Source organism: Myodes glareolus, chromosome 10, assembly GCF_982192425.1.
Source record: "Myodes glareolus chromosome 10, mMyoGla1.1, whole genome shotgun sequence".
NCBI classification, from domain to species: Eukaryota; Metazoa; Chordata; class Mammalia; order Rodentia; family Cricetidae; genus Myodes; species Myodes glareolus.
Window position 1 is genome coordinate 20,747,170 of NC_142035.1, and position 18,038 is coordinate 20,765,207.

Here is an 18,038-nt window from a genome sequence, read left to right on the forward strand (position 1 = left end):
TTTTGAGTAATTCAAAGTCCTTCACCAGACAGATTGAAAGCTCTAGCAAAAACTTTTCCAAAAGGAGATGAGTCCCACAGTCTCTTTGACAAGCGCAAAACAGCCAAAAACACTCTCATGAACTGGTGGGAAACTACTGCTTTTATTTATTTATTATTATTATTATTATTATTATTATTTACACACATGTTTCTGTATTTCTCAAAGATCTGCCATAGGTTATACACATTTCTCAGTGATACTAAGGATGGAACCCACAGCTCTTGGGTATGCAGGTAAATAGTCTGACTGAGCTGTAGCTTTAGCCTCAGAATGTAACATTCTTTTGTTGTTTGTTTGGTTTTGTTTTTTAAGACAGGTCTCTCTATGTAGCCCTGGCAATCCTGGAACTCACTCTACAGAACAGGCTTGCCTCCAGCTCACAGAGATCCACTTGATTCTGACTTATGAATTTTGGGATTAAATGCAGGAGTCACCACACTGGGCTGGAATGTAACGTTCTTAACAATTAGGAAAAAAAAATATCAAGTAAGATAAATAACTTGCATTTTGGCATTTAATACCTTTGCCTCAGAAGATGAAGAAGAAATTAATAACAAACTTTCAAGGGTAATCTTTTGGTTTATCATAAATATCTGTAACTTCCAGTTTGCTAACCAGATGTTAGGGCACACAGGTTTAATCCCAGCACTTGGGATTTGTAGGCCTGTAGTCTCTATGAGTTCAATGTCAGTCTGACCTACTTAGTGAGTTTCAGGCCAAGGATATACAATGAAACTTAATCTCAAAAAAAAAAAATCCAACTTCTTTATTTCTTTTTTCTTTTTACTTAGCTCGCTTCTTTAAAGGAGATTTTAAACTTTATTTCAAACTTTTAATTTCAAAATTTTACACTTGTATATATGGGGGTAGGGTGGATATTTACATGCATGTCACTCATGTGAAAGTTGGGGGACAACTGGTAGCAGTCAGTTTTCTCCTTCTTCCAAGTAGACTCCAAGAATTGAACTCAGGCTTGGTGACAAGCATCTTTACCCACTGACCTATCTCATCAGTCTTTTTTGGTTTCTTTGAGATAGGATCCATTGATGTAGTTCAGGTTGGCGTTCAACTACTTCTGTAGACAAGGCTGTCTTCAACTCCTGATCTTGACTCCACCTCTAATGTGCTGGGATTATAGGCATGAGCCACCATGCCTGGCCTGCTTGCTTAATTCTATGCTTTCATACACCATAGGTTATTTAAGGGAAGAACAGTTGCTTCAGCTATATGTGGAGACAAGAATTATAACAAAAATATATACAAGTTGGGTGTATTTTTTAAATATTTAATTGATGTGCATGTGTGTGCATATATACCATGAAGTACACATGGAGGTCAGAAGACATCCACAAATGTCCTTCTCTCCTTCCACCATATGGATCCCAGAGATGAAACTCCGACCACTGGGCTTAGTGGCCTGCACCTTTAACCTTAACCACTGAGTCATCACGCAAGTTCCCCCACAACCCAAAAAAGAAAAGTTTAACAAGGGACAGAAATATGTCACCATCACCATATTCATCTAGAGTTCACTAACAAGGCCAAAAAGTATTTAAAATAAAAATACATCTATTAAAAATTGTGGTAAATCCAAGAGTGGTAGAACATACCTGTAATCTCAGAACTCAAAAGACTAAGACAGGAGGATTATAAATTTGGCTCAATATGGACTACATATAAAGTTCAAGACCAGTCTGGGCTACACAATGAGACGTCATCTCAAAAAAAAAAAAAAAGAGCAAAAACCTCCTGTGAAACATTATGTAACCCTGTAAGCCTATCTACTTTAGTCATATTAATCAAATCCATAAGTGAATGAGTAAAGTTCAAAGGATGAACAATAAAATCAGCATCTATATTTAATAAAGTAACATTTACAAATACTTTATTATGATCTTGGTAATGACCATATAGGTATAACTTACCTTGGTACAAAAAGATTTTGTAGGTGCTTTAATATACTTGGAACATATAGATTAGGCTCTTTACTAACTGGTAATGGAATAGAATCTTTCGGCAATACCAAAGCCATAATCCAATCTGTATATACATCAACACAATATTTTACAGTCTCTCCATCCAATGGAAGGGTCAGTCCATAGCAAATTACTTCCATAGTCCATTTTACCTAAGCAAAAGAAAACATTCACAAAGATTATAGACCTTTATTTGTATTTCACTAGATTAATTTAAAATATAACATTTCCTAGAACCCAGATGCTTTAAGTTGAAAATACAGTCATCTCAACATATACATCAAATTTATTCTAGACACATACTTTCTATGTATTAGACATATTCATGTCATACTTTTCAAGCAAGTTTCAGGAGAAAGTAAATTCATTATTTTTAAATATTAAGCCTATACATGCTTTTACCCTTTTGATATCATTACCATTCACTCTGTGAAATGATCTTTTCAATTTTCTACAGATACTAGAAATAAAAAAATAGAAAATGTAGGATTTGCTCGATTTGCATATGTAAATATGTGTCATTTAAGAAATCAAATATATAAATTACATTTCATCCTCAGATTATGCAACAAATAATAGAAAGAAAGATCAATCATTCAATTTATTATACAACTTATTTTCTCTGCCAAAAAAACACTAAAATGGACAGGTAAGCACACACACAGGTAAAGAGGGATTGAATGGGTAAGGTCTTAACTAGGCATCTAGCTGTACATACTTAAACTGACCACCTGAAACACATACTTGTTTGTGCTATGAATAATAAGATGTTAAGAGAAAGAAAAAAATTTTGGAAAAGAAAATGAAACTATATTCTTAGATACCAAAGCCTAAAAAGTTTAAGTGAATTCCAGACAAAAATTTGGGACAAATACTAAGCAGATGATCAGTAAACAACGAAAAGGATGCATGATCACTGAGAACCAGCCTACTCAAAAATCACATCAACTCAGATAAACTTCAACAGTCTTACTTTGAAGACAGCAACAACTACACAGTCTTTGTAGTTAAAAACAGTATCTTCAGAAATGTCATCACCACAATAACCTTGGCGTAACAGGGTAAACGGGCCTCATTTCATACATCAAAAAAAAAATAAAATTTAGCATGTTTAAATAATTGAACACACCACTGGTTTACAAATAGTGAAGCTGAAGACGAACCTTATCTTCAATAAGAAACATGAACTTAATTTTCCAACCAACATTTTTGAAGTGTTTCACCAATCCACTAGTGAGTGTTTCTGGAATAGGGGTATTCTATGGGTTATAGAATGGCCAGATTTTTAAGCAATCAAAATACTACACAAGTCAGTAACAGGATAATGACTCTGAAATTTTGGGGGGAAATGAGGCCACCAGCTTACCAAAGACCACACCAAGTTCCAGTTGTGGTTGCTGTGTGGGGAACCAAAAGTGTGAGCCGTCAGTTCATCTGACGGTCAAGGAGTTTGAGCTTACTTTCACTCTTTCAAAGTTGTTGACAACAGGTGTGGCTACAAAACAAGATATCCTGACCTAAGGTGTGGTTACTTGTGTTTTGGACATTAAGATGGCTCATAGAAATGGATCTGCTCCACCCTGACCAAAGGTCAGAGAATTCAAGCACACTCCTGAGCTCCTTCATTTAAAATAGGAGGTTTGACAGAGGGAGTAGCCACCTACAGGGTACTTGGTCTAGAATATATCCTACCCAAACATCAAATGCTTTACTCAGGAAATAATGGCTTGATGTCTCAAGTATTGAAGCAAATAACTGTTCTGGTTGTCCTTTGTGTCATGTTAAAGCAGCCTTTTGCCTCCCCCCGCTTTTGTATTGGGGTATAAAAGCATATGAAAATTAAACTCAGAACTCAGAACTATCCTATTCAGTACTATCCCACGTCTCTGTTCCTCCTACCTAATATTTCTAATCCTCATGCCCCTACTCTGGAATGTACAATCCCGTCGTGGCTGGACCACGACAAAAGTCACCCCAAAAGGTGGTTTATGACACTGCTGCTGTTTTGTGGTGCTAGGGACTAAATCCAGGGTCCAAAGCACAGCAGGGAAGCACTCTACTCCTGAGATATACCACCAGCCTATCTTGTCAAAATTCTTATTTAGGTGGTTGATGCTGCATGGGAGGCAGAGGCAAGTGGATCTCTGCAAGTCAAGTCCACAGTCTGGTCTACAAAGTGAATTCTAGGCTAGCCAAGAACATACAGTGAAACCTTGTCACAAAAAAGGGCGGGGAGGTTCATGAGAATAGACCTAAAAAGCATGTATAAGCTCTGCAAAATCCTTCTTAAGACAGAGTTCTAAACTTTCAGAGAATCACACCATTCTCGGGGTTCCTTTTGAACTTCCCACTGAGGTTTAATGTCATCTTAGTGCCCTGACCCCATGAACAGAAAACTATCTCCCTGACAAGTTATCCCAAGATCCCTTTGGACAGCAAGTTTAGGAATAGCAATTCCAAACCCAGTTCCAACCACCTGGTCTTCTGCAGCACTTGAACCCTGAAGTCAGGCTAAAAGAGTCAGAGTGAGGGACACAGAAGAGCTCAGGCTCAGAACATATGTGTAGCCAGAAAACCTGATGGAAGTTAGGCTTTCAGTCAGTGTCTAGTTATAAACAGAGAGGGGAACTATGCTGGCTAGTTTTATATCAACCTGACACAAGCTAGAGTATGTCATATTCAAGGAGAGAACCTTGGTTGAGAGATGTTTCCGTAAGACTGGGCTGTAAGCAAGCCTGTGGAACATTTTCTTAATTTGTGATTGATGGGAGAGGGCCCACCTCTGGGGGTGGTGCCACCCCTAGGCTGGTGGTCCCAGGTTCTGTAAAAAAGTAGGCTGTGGGCTGGAGAGATGGTTAAGAACATTGCCTGCTCTTCCAAAGGTCCTGAGTTCAATTCCCAGCAACCACATGGTGGCTCACAACCATCTGTAATGAAGTCTGGTGCCCTCTTCTGGCCTGCAGGCATACACGCAGACAGAATGTTGTAAAATAATAAATAAATAAATATTTTTTTAAAAAAAAAAGTAGGCTGAGTAAGCCACGATGAGCAAGTCAGTAAGCAGCATTCCTCCAGGTTTCTGCCCTGTCTGAGTTCCAGCCTTGGTTTTCCTCAATGGACTGTGGTTCTGGATATGCAGGCCAAATAAACTCTTCTTCAAGTTGCTTTTGGTCATGTGTTTCATCACAACAAGATATCCCTAACTAGGACAGGGACTTCCAGACAACAGAAATCTGAAGACTGAGCATAGGGCTTAAGAATCTGACACATGACTCTGTCTTGACCACTTAGCTCAGATGGAGAACTAGGTGTGGCCAGTGTGAAGCATCAATAGCAAAAAGGTAAAACCCCTTCTTTATATCTCTCCCATAGGCCCCAAGTCCCAGCGTGCAACCCAAATAAGATTAAAAACTAGAACTCACTATATCAGGCAGCAATCCACTAAAAAGTCAGCATTGTAATAGTGCACACTGCTCCTGCAGAAGGCCCAAGTTTGATTCCCATCATCCAGGCCCTGTGATCACAACTGCCCCTAACTCCAGCTGCAAAAGGATCCAACAACACTAACTTCCACAGGCACCGTACTCATGTGCACATGCTCACACACAGACTTACATACATATACAAAATTAACAATAATAAAACCATTGTTAGCTATTTTTAAAAGGTCAACACTAAATAAAATTTTTAACGAACAATTCATATTTTCACACAATAGAATGAAATGAAGAAACACTTACTTCTTTGTCAGTTTTTAACAAACTCTCACTACCAGCCACTGAAGAGGTACCTAATGCCTGCCCAAGAGGACGGACCACTGCATTTGCCACCTCTCGCCCAACACTCTCTGGATAGCTGTGTAGCACACTGGTATGGCCTTGATCATTCTGAATCACCAAATGCAGTGACCGCCACTCAGAGTACATTGTGCCGCTAAAGTACTATCCAAATGGCACCTGAAAAGACAAAATGGACATGCATGTCAAATTATGCTTATTGCTAAAATAAAAAAGTAAAAAAAAAAAAACAAAAAAAAACAAGGCACATAATAAAATGGGCCCCATCACATTAATTCTAAAAAACAAACTGTTTTGGAAAAATAAGAAATGTATCTAGAGAGGCTGAAGAGATGGCTCAGTGGTTAGGAGCACTTTCCACTCTTCCAGAGAACCCGAGTTCAATTTGCAGCACCTGCATCCGCGGTTCCCTTCCCATAGCTTCAGTTCAAGGGAATCCAATGCCCTCTTCTGGTCTCTACAAGCACCTGCATTCCCGTGTACATACCCACACACAGATAGATACACACAAGCACAAATAAGTAAATATAAATACAAATAAATTGTAAAGCATTATCTAAATGTTTTGAGCTATTGTGAGATCAGGTGACAAGATGGACCCCCGAGAGGTAGTTGTACGAGCACCTAGACAACAGGTGTTGCTCCTCTGCTTCTGAGTGAATTCAAGGTCAGCCTAGGCAGTTTAATAAGACCTGTCTCAAAAAACATTAAGTAAAAGGAGAGAGAGACTGATAATATACACCAGTGACAGAATACTTGCCTCAAATGCTAATGCCCTAGATTCAAAACATTAGTATTAGAAAGAAAAACACAAAAAGCCCTCAAAAGCCCTGAAGCAAACCTAAGGAAGAGGCCATTATGCAAAGAAATGCAAAGATGAGATCCAGAAGCCCCCATAACCAAGGACTTCTCCCTTCAACAATCCTAAAACACTGGAATTCACCTCTAGGAATAATGCAAGAAAGATTGTCTTTCAGATATGCAGTTGGGTGTGATATCATCTACTCAAAATACATCCTTGGTGTCACCCATCCCTTCTGCCTCTTACAATCTTCCCACCTCCTCTTCTGCAGAGCTCCTTGATCCTTGAGGGGAGGGGTCTGATGAAGACATCCCATTTTGAACTGAGTAGTCCAAAGACTGACTCTCTACACATTGTGCAGTTGTGGGTCTCTCTCTCCAGCAGACAGCTAGTAAAGGAAGGATCAGTTCTCTCCAATGCAGTCTCACTGGGTATACAAACTACCCATGTCCAATACAAAAACAAGGCCAATGATGTTTGTGTTGACTGTTTTTTTGTCTCATATTGCTTTGTCTGGTTTTTTTTTTTAAATCTTACTGGTCTTTTGCTTGTATAATACAATTTTGGATTTTCTGTTTTTATGGGTTTCATTTGTGTGTCTGTGTTTCTTATTTTCTCATTTCGTTTTGAGGCTTTTTTTTTTAATTCTAGTTTGTCCCCACCGCCACTTTGTTTGTTTGTTTTGTTGTTCAAGACAGGGTCTCTCTGTGTAGCTCTGACTGTCCCCAGAACCCCGTAGACAAGGCTGCCCTTGAACTCACACAGATCCACCTGCCTCTGCCTCCCCAGTTAGATGATTAAAGGCACGTGCTGCCTGCCTGGCTTGTTTCCCTTTTTTATATGCCTGATTGTTTTCTAAAGACAGAGAGAAAAAAAAAGGTGCAGAGTTGGATGGGTTGGAAGACAAGGAGGATCTGGAAGGAGATGTTGAAGGGGAAAACATGATCAGAATATAGTGTATGAATTTTCAATAAAAAATACATTCTTATTTCATTAAATTGAACTTTTTTGTCATGTATCATGCTAAAGACATGATTTAATTTCAGTAGCTTTACAGGGTATTTTTAAATTGCAAAGAAAATCTCCCCATCATTCATTTAAAAAATTTTATTGGCTATTCTAGGCATTTGTCCTTTTATGCAAAATGTATGGGTTTTTTCTAATTAAAAAAAAAGAGTATGAATAAAACTTGCTAGAAATCAAATTGAAATTGCCTACACACTATGCTGGGAATCAAACCCATTACTTTGCACATATTAGACAAATCTTCTACCACTGAGCCACAATTTGAAATTGCTCATATCATTTTGTTTACTAGTGTCCCTCAATCTCTGCCTCCATGCTATAGCTTCAAGGGACTATTGATCACTGCCCGAGTCCACCAATTCTACCATACTCTGTAGAACTGTTTTTTTTTTTTTTGCTACTTCTAATGACTGACAATTTTGACCCACCTTATGAAATTTCATCCTTCAAAGTCCAGCTCAGATACCATCCTTTTGCTAAAACTTTTACTCCTAAAACCAGCTTCTTCCCATTCTGAGTGCCTATTAGTCTGTTTATAGAGCTTCACATTCAATTACTCAATAACTGTGTATAGGTTCTCCACCAAGACAACTTCAGTCTTCAGTAAAAACCTCAACTCCTAACATATAATGGATATTAGATATTTGAGAATCAAGGTTTGCTTTACTAGTGGGGAAAGAAAGAAGTCAGTAGGTATTCCATCTATTTTACTAAAGAATGTCCAAAGTTTTTTTTTTAATTTTCACTTCTTTATATTTCCATGTTTGAGTGCTCTGTATGTATACCTGCAAGCCAGAAGAGGACATCATATCCTATTATAGGTGGCTGTGAGCCACCATGTGGTTGCTGGGAATTGAACTCAGTACTTCTGGAAGGGCAGCCAGTGCTCTTAACCACTGAACCATCTCTTTAGTCCCCAAAAATTTTATACTGTCATATACAAGAGTGAAAATGCTTGCAAGCTAAGTTACTAGTAAAACTGTGTCAGTCTCCAATATAAAAAAATAGTTAAAATTTAAATTGTTATTATAAATTATTATTAGAGGAAACAAAATTTTAAGAAGGCAACTTTTCATTTTAAAAAAAAAAAGTTACACACTTGCTATCAAATCCCACATACAAATAAGAATTATCATGTACACTTTGGCTGAAAAATGCAGTACCCTAGGCCTTAACTTTAAAAATATGATTCAGTAGGTTTTAGGCTAGAGCATGGGGACTTATTATTATTATTATTATTGATTTTTATTTTACATGCATGGTTGTTTTACCTACATGTCTGACTGTGCACCTAGACGGGGGTCAGGTTCTCTGAAGCTAGAATTACAAATGGTTACTAGCAATATGTGGTGTTAGGAACTGAACCCTGGTCCTCTACAAAAGAAACAAGTACTCTTAACCTGAGCCATCTCTCTCGTCCCTAAGAAGTACTTGCCCCCTGTGTCTGAGCACCCCTTGTAAGTCCCGGTCTCTGGCCTCCATCTTTCGAGGTCCCATCCCTGTGCCCTTCAAACCTTGACCCCTCCCCAGAGGAGGGTCAAGACAGCCCGCCAAAATCTTGACCACTCCCCCAGTCTATTTAAACTTCTCCCCAGGAAAGACTCCTGGTGGTATATGTGTGTGTCCATCCCTGTGGTCCCTTCCCGGTTCCCCCTCGGGGGCCACCCAAGAGCACAGGAATCCCATTAAACCAGGATATTTTTTAATTTGGTTTGTTGTGATTTGGCTTGATTGGGATTTTTGCATCAGCAGAGAGCTCGTGTTAGGAAAATTCCTAACACCCTTATCTGTAAAAAGGAATATTCTCCCATAAGGGAGAATAGACCGTTTCACTGGTGTTGAATTAAAGAATCATATACATGTTATACTTGGGACTTGCCCTAGGTAATAGTAAGGAACCAGTGAATGATAGCTATTCAGTGGAAAATGCTACATATTATGATAGCAACTAGGCAAACATGTATAACTTCAGATGAGAAATTTGAAGGATAAGTGAAGGTAGTACTATTAGTACAATTTGATGCAATAAATTTATACTAATATTCATGTCAGAGAATTGATAAAAATGTCAGCATCCTGATTACTTGTGACCATTCAGTCACTGGAAATCACCAAGTTGACTCATACAATAGCTACTAACCATCTATTACATACAATGAACAGTATTAACACCATTAAAATGACTAAGAGATGTGGTTCCTGTTTTCAATTAGGTTACAGTTTAACACACAATAACTATGATGCAAATTGGAACATTTAGGGTGATAAATGCAAAAATTATAAGCAACTATAGAAATTCAGGGGAAAGATTACTTTTGATTCAAGAGAGAATGAAAACGGTAGGTTCGGGGTAAAAGAAGGATATGGGGCATATAAATTGGACACTGGTTATAAGAAAACTAGGTGGATAGAAATGAGGGTAAGAAAGGGCAACCATAAAAGAAAAGACATAAAAACAGGGAGCAGAGGATAATGACAGACACCTGTAATTCCAACACTAGAAAGGCCAAGCCAAAGATTGCAAGTTCAAAGCTATCAAAGACTACACAGTAAGAGCCTTCTGTTAAAAACAAAAAGTAAACAGATCTGGAGAAGTGGCTTTTCAGTTAAAAACAGAGGGCACGAGTTCAAACCCCAACACCCGCATCAGGTATGTCACAACTGCCTGTATCTCAAATTCCAAGAATCTGATATGCATTCTTGCCCTCTCTGGGTACCTGCACACCTATGGCATATACATACACAGACAAACACAGACCAGACGCACACACAGAGACTGTCATACAAACACATGCACACACACACACACACACATACACACACACATTTTTCTAATGTTTTAAAACAAATTCACATCAGGGACAAGATGCTCAGAGTGAAAGGGGTTCTGTTGTAGAAGGTAACAGAATTTTTTGTTTTTGTTTTTGAGACAGGGTTTCTCTGTGTATTCCTGGCTGTCCTGGAAACTCACTCTATAGTGAGTAGTAGCCTCAAACTCAAACTGCCTCTGCCTCATGAGTACTAAGATTAGAGGTGTGTGTTATCATCACCAGCCAGGATTTTTTTTTTTTTTTTGAGGGACCAACATGGTGGTGCATGCCTTTAATGTCAGCAGTAGGGAGGTGGAGACTGGACCATCTTTGTAAGTTCAGGCCAGCCTGGTCTACATAATGAGTTTCAATCTTGAAGTGAGACCTTGCCTCAAAAAAAGAATTTTTAAAGGAAGCAATGCCCAATTTTGAAGGACTTTGAAAGCTAGGATTAGAGATTTATAATTAAGTAAAAACTGGAGGTAAGGCCTGTGCGATGACTCAGCAAGGCACTTCCTATGAAGACTGAGCAAGTTCAATACATAGGATCCACACAGAGAAAGGAAAGAACAGACTCCTGCAAACTGTCCTCTAACTAAACAGGCCCAAAGGCATACACTCACTCAATTAAAAACAAAAGACTGGGGTCAAACTATGTCCACATGAACTAAAACTTTCCAACAAGAGAAAAGTACAAGCACATCCAACTACAGACATGGGATGCAGACAACCCAGAAGCCAGCCTCCAAGGAAGATATTCCCTAAAGGCCCAAGTCATCAGCCTCTTCTACAAGCACACCACCAGTCATTCATGTAGTATTCTAGAAGAACTCTACACACCTGTCAGAACCATGGGATATATACAGGGACCAAACAGTCATCTAGGAAGCAGTCAATGAATCTACTTGCTGAATACCAATATAGCAAGTCCAGGGGTTCTGAGTGTGTGTTCAAGCCTGTCATGTCCCTTTACACAGAATTAGACATGATTAGAGTGTACAACTGTGAGGAGTTATAATGGTGGACTAAAGGGCATCAAGTGGCCCTAAAGTCTACAACCTGCTCCCTTCTCAAACTCCCTTCTATCCAGTTAAGTTTACCACAGAAATGATGCAACAGGACCTGAACTTCCACAAAGTAATTTGATGAAAGTGTCCAAGATAGGAAGGAGATGAGCAAACTCCAATGTCACTAATGCACTGGACAAGACAGTCAGTCACTGTAGCTCATGAGAGAATGAATGTAACTGAAGGCAGATGACGAGTCTCCTCCTACAGGCTACCTGCTATCAACCTCAACTGCTAGCAGAGCTGTCTCCACCTTCAGTGCTGTAGAATCAAACACTATGGAAGAAGATAAAGTGCACTTTTGGACCCCTAGCTTCCTTCTCAACTCCACATGGACCCTTTTCCAAGTATCTTCTCTGAAGGTTATCATCGTATGACCCTGTGCTGCTTCCCAGCTTACAGCTTATAAACACCCCACAGTAACAATGTAAGTCCAGTCTAAATAACAATAACCAAAACAATCAATACAGTGGTGACCCACAAAGACCACAAGCTAATATTAGTCACACCAACTGACTTAAGCAATAGTCATCACATGTACCTATACAGCAAACACAGTGAGTACCACAATAATAAACTATTCCCAAGGGACTTCAAGTCAAACTATAAAGACCAATTGTTTGCAAACTTTCTGAAGAAAATCTAGCCATGAGTTATGTCACCTGTATGCATCAGGTTGCCCTAGAATTTAGGTGTGCATATATAAACAGAACGCAGTGGCTGCCCAAGACAAAGTTTTGTATTGATGAAGACAGAAATCAACGAGACATCAGCTTACAATAGCATTTAATATGATCAATGATGTGACCGGCTCTAAGGCGGCAGGTTAGAACTACCAGAGATCTTGACTTGATAATAATGTGTCTTGTGTAACTGTAATTGACCAATTTCCAAGAACTTTCACATTACTTCATTTTATTCCAACAACTACCCTAGGAGCTTAAGTTAGAAAGAAGACTCACTAGCCATTCAGGAAGCAGACAAAGACAGACTATGATTTGCTCAGGGTCACATCAAGTAACTACAATGTTGGGACAAGAAAATGTACCCCTTGACTCAAGATCCAACACTTCTGACTCTGGGCCTCACCATATGACCTTGGACAAGTCACTCTACATTTATTCTTCAATCTCCTGTCTCTAAAACAGTGCCTATCAAAAGTGACTAGGGAGAGAGAGTGAATAGGGCAGCCTAAGTCAACACACTTCAGGACATATGAATAAAGGTGTATGTTAAGATATGCCTGTTTCTCTGGAGAAAAACAGGGTATGGGGAGGGGTACCAGTGTGCTGAGCAAATCAAGTGTTACTGGACAGAAGGACCATATTTGTTAATTCTCTTGTAGTCTCAATGACTCCACAAGGCAAACATCCATTAAGTTGGCAAAAAAAAAAAAAAAAAGAATGGACTCACCTATGCACCAGACTGTAACTAGTATGGATCCTATTAAGCACCTGAATAACAAGAGAGAGAGACAGGTTCTGCCTGCATTTCTTCACAAAGATGAAAACAGATGGGTTTCTATGATGCTAGTCTATAAAAGAAAATGTGAATACATTGCCTGTTCCCAGTCAGCACCATCACAACTATCATCTATCTCTAGCCTGATATTCCCAGTATCATATGGCATGGGTAACTATAAATTTAGAATTCAGTTCCTTAATTGCATTAAAAGTGTTTAGTAGGCACACAAAACTAGTAAACAATGTACTGGGCTGATCAAACATGACAGACAATCCTATTTCACAGGGCTGCTTAAGATACTATACTTTTATTTTATCACAATTCTAGAACTTCTTAAGAACAGAAACTTTATCTTATATTCAGTATTTCCAGTTTATATAACAAAATGAGTATCACACACCACGCATTCACTACAGTTCTAACTGGTTAACTTAAATTACAGAAGATAACTCTACCCACTTTTCCCATCCCCAATTTTCTCTCATAGGAAGAACATCTCACATGAGGGACAGCAGGGATGATGTGGAACAGGACACTGAGGCTAGAGGGAGAAGGCCCATTTTTCAGTCCTGGGTGTACCAGATCACCATGTAGCTTTAAGCACAGTAATTTGTCTATAAAAAGTTAAACTTAACTATGTAGATACTAATTTTAAAACTCCATCTTGGGAGAGGGAGGTGAAACAGATTTTCACTATATAACCCAGGCTGGCCTCAAAGTTGACCCACCCAATCCTCCTGCCTTAGCTGAGATTACAGCTGTGAGCAAAACGTCCAGTTTAAAACTATTTTATACTGCCAGGTGGTGGTGGTGCACACCTTTAATCTCAGCACTTGGGAGGCAGAGGAAGGTGGACTCTGTGAGTTCCAGGTCAGCCAGGACTGTTTCACAGAGAAACCCTGGGGGGGAGGGAGGAACCTATCTTATACCATAATAAATCATTCATTCAGTCTAAAAGACCTTTGTATGTGTCAAGAACATACTGATAGGTATCTCAAATTAGAATTCTTGCCAAAGTCATACGTTATTGTGATTAGAGCTACTTTTGGCCACTAACTGAGCATGTGAACAGCTTCGTCCATACACCAAAAGTCAACTAAAGACTTACACCTTAAGTTTAAAAAAAACTGAGTTTCTTCCAAGCGCCAAGACCAGAACTGGATACTCTGTCCATATCTGATCAGAAAACAAGGGCAAGTTTCTTGAGCAGCTGAATTTAACACCTTTTGTCCCATCACCTTCTACATGAGCCTCAGCCTAAAAGCCAAGTAAAGAGTACATAAGTGAGACAAGAAAACTTCTTCCTCTAACAATATTATACTGTAAAAAAATTATTTAATGAAATATGCATTTTTATTCAACCTACATACTTCACATTTAACTGGGAGAAAAAAATCTTACCTAGGCATTGCTGGTACAGACCTACAATCCCAGATACTCAGGAAGTTGAGTCAGAAGGATCTTAAGTTCTAGGCCAGCTTGGGACACAGACTAAGTTCAAGGTCAACCCAGGTAGCTTGGTATGACCTTGTTTCAAAGTAAAAAAATATAGCCAGGTATGGTGGCAAATGCCTTTAATCCCTTGGGAAGCAGAAGCAAGACAAATATCAGGACAACTTGGTCTACATAGACATTTCTAGGTCAGTCAGGGCTACATAGTGGAACCCTATTCAGAAAAAAAAAAAGCACATATGTTTGTGTGTGTGTGTGGAATGAAGGTACAGTAGTAGGTGCCTCCGTACATACACACACACACACACACACACACACACACACACACACACACACACACACACGGAATGGAGACACAGTAGTAGCACACTTGTGTTCGACCCCTACTACCGAAATAAAGTGTGTGGGTGAACCTTCACTGTCAACAACCCTCTTCACAATGACCTTCCTATAACACTTAACCTCCTTACTTTTATAAATTTTATATGGCTTCAAGAGTAACCAAGAACAAAGGGCTGGAGAGTTGACTCAGTGGTTAAGAGCACTTACTGGCTGCTCTTAAAGAGGACCCAGATTCAATTCCCAGCAACCACATGGAAGCTCATAACTCTTTCTAACTTTAGTTTCAGAGGATCTGACACCCTCTTCTGGCCTTCGCCAGCACCAAGCATCCAACTGATATACATACATTTTGCATCCATACATAGAATACTTTTAAAAGGGGGACAGAAACAGATGCGATGTGAACGATTGCCTTGACTTCCTTTAAAGTTGGTAAGCATGTGCAGCAATGGCAGTTCAGATATTATGTAATAAAACTACACCAAGTTTGTCAGTTGCCGATACTAAGGTTTTACTCTGTCTCCCATAGAATGGGATGAACTATAACTGAGAGTTATCCCATCTGCTTGTGTTTATACAAAAGGTGACACTTTTTCAGATGATAAGGAAAGAACACATGCAAAACCATAGGGGCAATAAAAAGTCTCCCCCTATAGAAACGACTGTCTGAGACAAAGTTAACATTAAAACCCATCCAATGTTTTTGTTTTGCTTTTGTGTGTTAATTGATTGGGTGGGTTTTTCTGAGGCAGGTATCTGTATGTAACTATGGCTTGTCCTGGCACTCGCTGTGCAGAACAGGATGGCCTGGAACTCACAGAGACCCACCTCCTCAGTGCTGCAATTAAAGGTGTGTGCTACCTCACCCAGGTAAACTAACCAATGTTGTTGGAACAGTCATACATAGTGCCTTGCCATGGATAAGAATTCAACATTTTATTCATCTGCTGAATAAATGAATAAGCAAGTAGAGTATTCCTGAGGAAAAAAGGACAAAACTCCAATGCTAAGAACACCATATACCTTTTACAAAAAATAGAAACAGATGTCTCTGCACCATGAGGTTTATCTGTCACATAAAGAGACTAGAACGTAGTCAAAAAAATGTTGCCAGTTTCTATGTCAAAGTACTCCAATAGTGACCAAGAAAACATGGCCCATGTCTGAAAGCCCATCAAAGTGTAGCTACAGCTATAATAATACACACACACACACACACACACACACACACACGGTAAGCTACACTATGATAGTACCAAAGGCGGATAGGGAAAATGAAGGTGGGCAGGGGAGGGGCAGAATGTTGAGAGCTAGGCAGCAGACAGAAATGATGGTGTGAGAGAAAGTGTATGTGTTTGGGTCGAGAGCTGAGAAAGCACTATCTTGAGGAAAGAACGGTATGGCAAAAGTCCAGAGGCAAGGGAAACCCTAACCACGAGGACAGTATATCAAGGAAAATTGCAAGCCTAAACTTTTGCAAGAGATGTATACATTTTTCAAAAGCTCAGCTAAGAATTCATAATTACTTCTCACCCTCAAGAAGACCTACCTACCAAAGGGGTGGTGGTCAGTGGACCTCAGGAAAAGCTCTCTCGCGGCATGCTGCATACAGCTACCATCCTAGCATTCAGGAGGCCGGGGCAGAAAAACGGAGAGTTCCAGCAATAGAACGAGGGCACACTGAGGGGAGGGGAGTGACAATATGCATCTCTGCCAGGGGAACCTACACTTTTAACAAGCATCCTCCTGCACAGCTAAACTGGAGAAACACTCGCGGACCTCTGGGATGAAGATTACCTCCGTTCACAGTTGCCAAACCTTACAACACCCCGGAACCACTAAGGTTCTAAGATACTGCTATTTGGCTCCCGCTCCCCCCCCACCTTCTCTAGGCATAGTGGTTTAATTAGTTTGGGGTGCTGTGGTACCTGGAATCTTTTCAAAACTCTCCAAGTGGGTTTTACCATGCATCAAAGTTGGAGCTCCTATGACCTAATTGTTAAGAACCTGAACTGGACTGTCAAGGCTGCTTGAGTTCAAATTGCCCCAGCTATATGACCTTGGGCACCGAAGGCGCCCAATCGCTCTGGGTCTCGATTGCCTGGTCGAGAGAATGGGGTAACAGTCCTGCCATGCAGAGTGGTGAAATTCCCTGTCTAGCCTGGGCCTGGCAGACAGCAAGCGCTTGCTAAGGGTGGCTGTTTACTCTCCCCACGCGTCACCGTGCCCCCGGCAGCAGCATCCTCACCGGACGGCAGCAACTCCACCAGCCCTGCGGTGGACCGCATTCTCCTCAGAGTTGCCGCCGCCACTCCAGACCCGCCCCCGTCCCCAGGCTGCGAGGGGTGCGCGCGGCCAGTCCGACCCTCCAAGGTTCGCTCACAACCGGCAGAAGCCGCGGGCCAGGACTGCGCTCCCGCGCCCGGTGCGTCCGCTTTAGAACCCAGGAATGAGCCTGCCAAGGCCCGGCCAGGAGAGCAACGGAGGGCAAGAGGGCCCCCGCCTCAGTGGCCGCCGGAGGAAAAAAAAACAACAAAAAAAAGAAAACAGCGAGAGGGGAGGGTCCGGCCGTGCCGGCCGCCGCGTACCTGAGGCGACGGGCGGGGCCCGCATCGCTGGGCGGGCGCACCGCGGGCCGCACTCGGCCTGCCGCCTCACGCGACCCGCGCCATAGGGCCCGCGTTGCCACCGCCCAGGCCGACCCCCCTCCGGCGGTCGGTCCGTCCACCCGTCGGTGACTCTCACAGGGCGCCCGGGGGACGACGAAGACGGTCTCTTGGCCGGCCGGCTGGGCTCCCTTCAAGCAACTTCCGACTGCCAGGGGCGGTGGCGTCAAATAATTCCCCAGCCGGAGGGACTACTGCGCCTGCGCGGCGCAGCTGACTTCGGAGGGAACCGAACGGGCGGCGTCAAATAAATCTCGAGGCCAGGAGCCGGAAGCTGCGCGTGCGCAGCCGTCCCAGAGGGCCGCGCGAAGCGCGACTACACACCCCCTCCCTCGCGGGCTTCAGTGGAGAGGGAGGAGTGAAGTGACGGGACAGTTACATCATCGCGTTGCCGGCTCTGGAGGTGGCCCGGCTTATACTAGTTTTCAGTGCGGAAGAGTCAGGGTCTTCTCGGTGAAAAGCCGGCTGCCATTCAGACTCAAGGAATATCTCGAATGCCAGCGTTGTAGCTCCTCCTTTCCTCAGCTCCTTATTACATGGGCGCAGCGTTGTTATGAACAATGCCCTCGCCAGGCCTGGTGTGCTTGATGTTAA

The 18,038-nt window shown here is 41.3% G+C and overlaps 1 protein-coding gene across 9 annotated transcripts in view; it reads right to left on the minus strand.

Annotated features, from left to right (window-relative positions):
• Ralgapb (Ral GTPase activating protein non-catalytic subunit beta) overlaps window positions 1-17,601 on the minus strand; it is an 85,825-nt gene extending 68,224 nt beyond the window's left edge. For 3 of the 9 annotated variants that reach the window (XM_085697103.2, XM_085697102.2, XM_085697099.2), the window contains exons 1-3: window positions 17,367-17,601; window positions 5,759-5,974; window positions 1,968-2,170 (exon numbers count right to left, since the gene is read on the minus strand). In XM_085697103.2, coding sequence (XP_085553229.2) covers window positions 1,968-2,170; window positions 5,759-5,944 — 389 coding nt within the window. In that variant the 5' untranslated portion in view covers window positions 5,945-5,974; window positions 17,367-17,601. Of the gene's footprint in view, window positions 1-1,967; window positions 2,171-5,758; window positions 5,975-17,026; window positions 17,149-17,366 lie in introns of those variants that run through there. The other 6 variants (XM_085697105.2, XM_085697104.2, XM_048440912.3 and 3 more) reach the window with 4 other exon arrangements.
• Window positions 17,602-18,038: the final 437 nt, after the last annotated feature.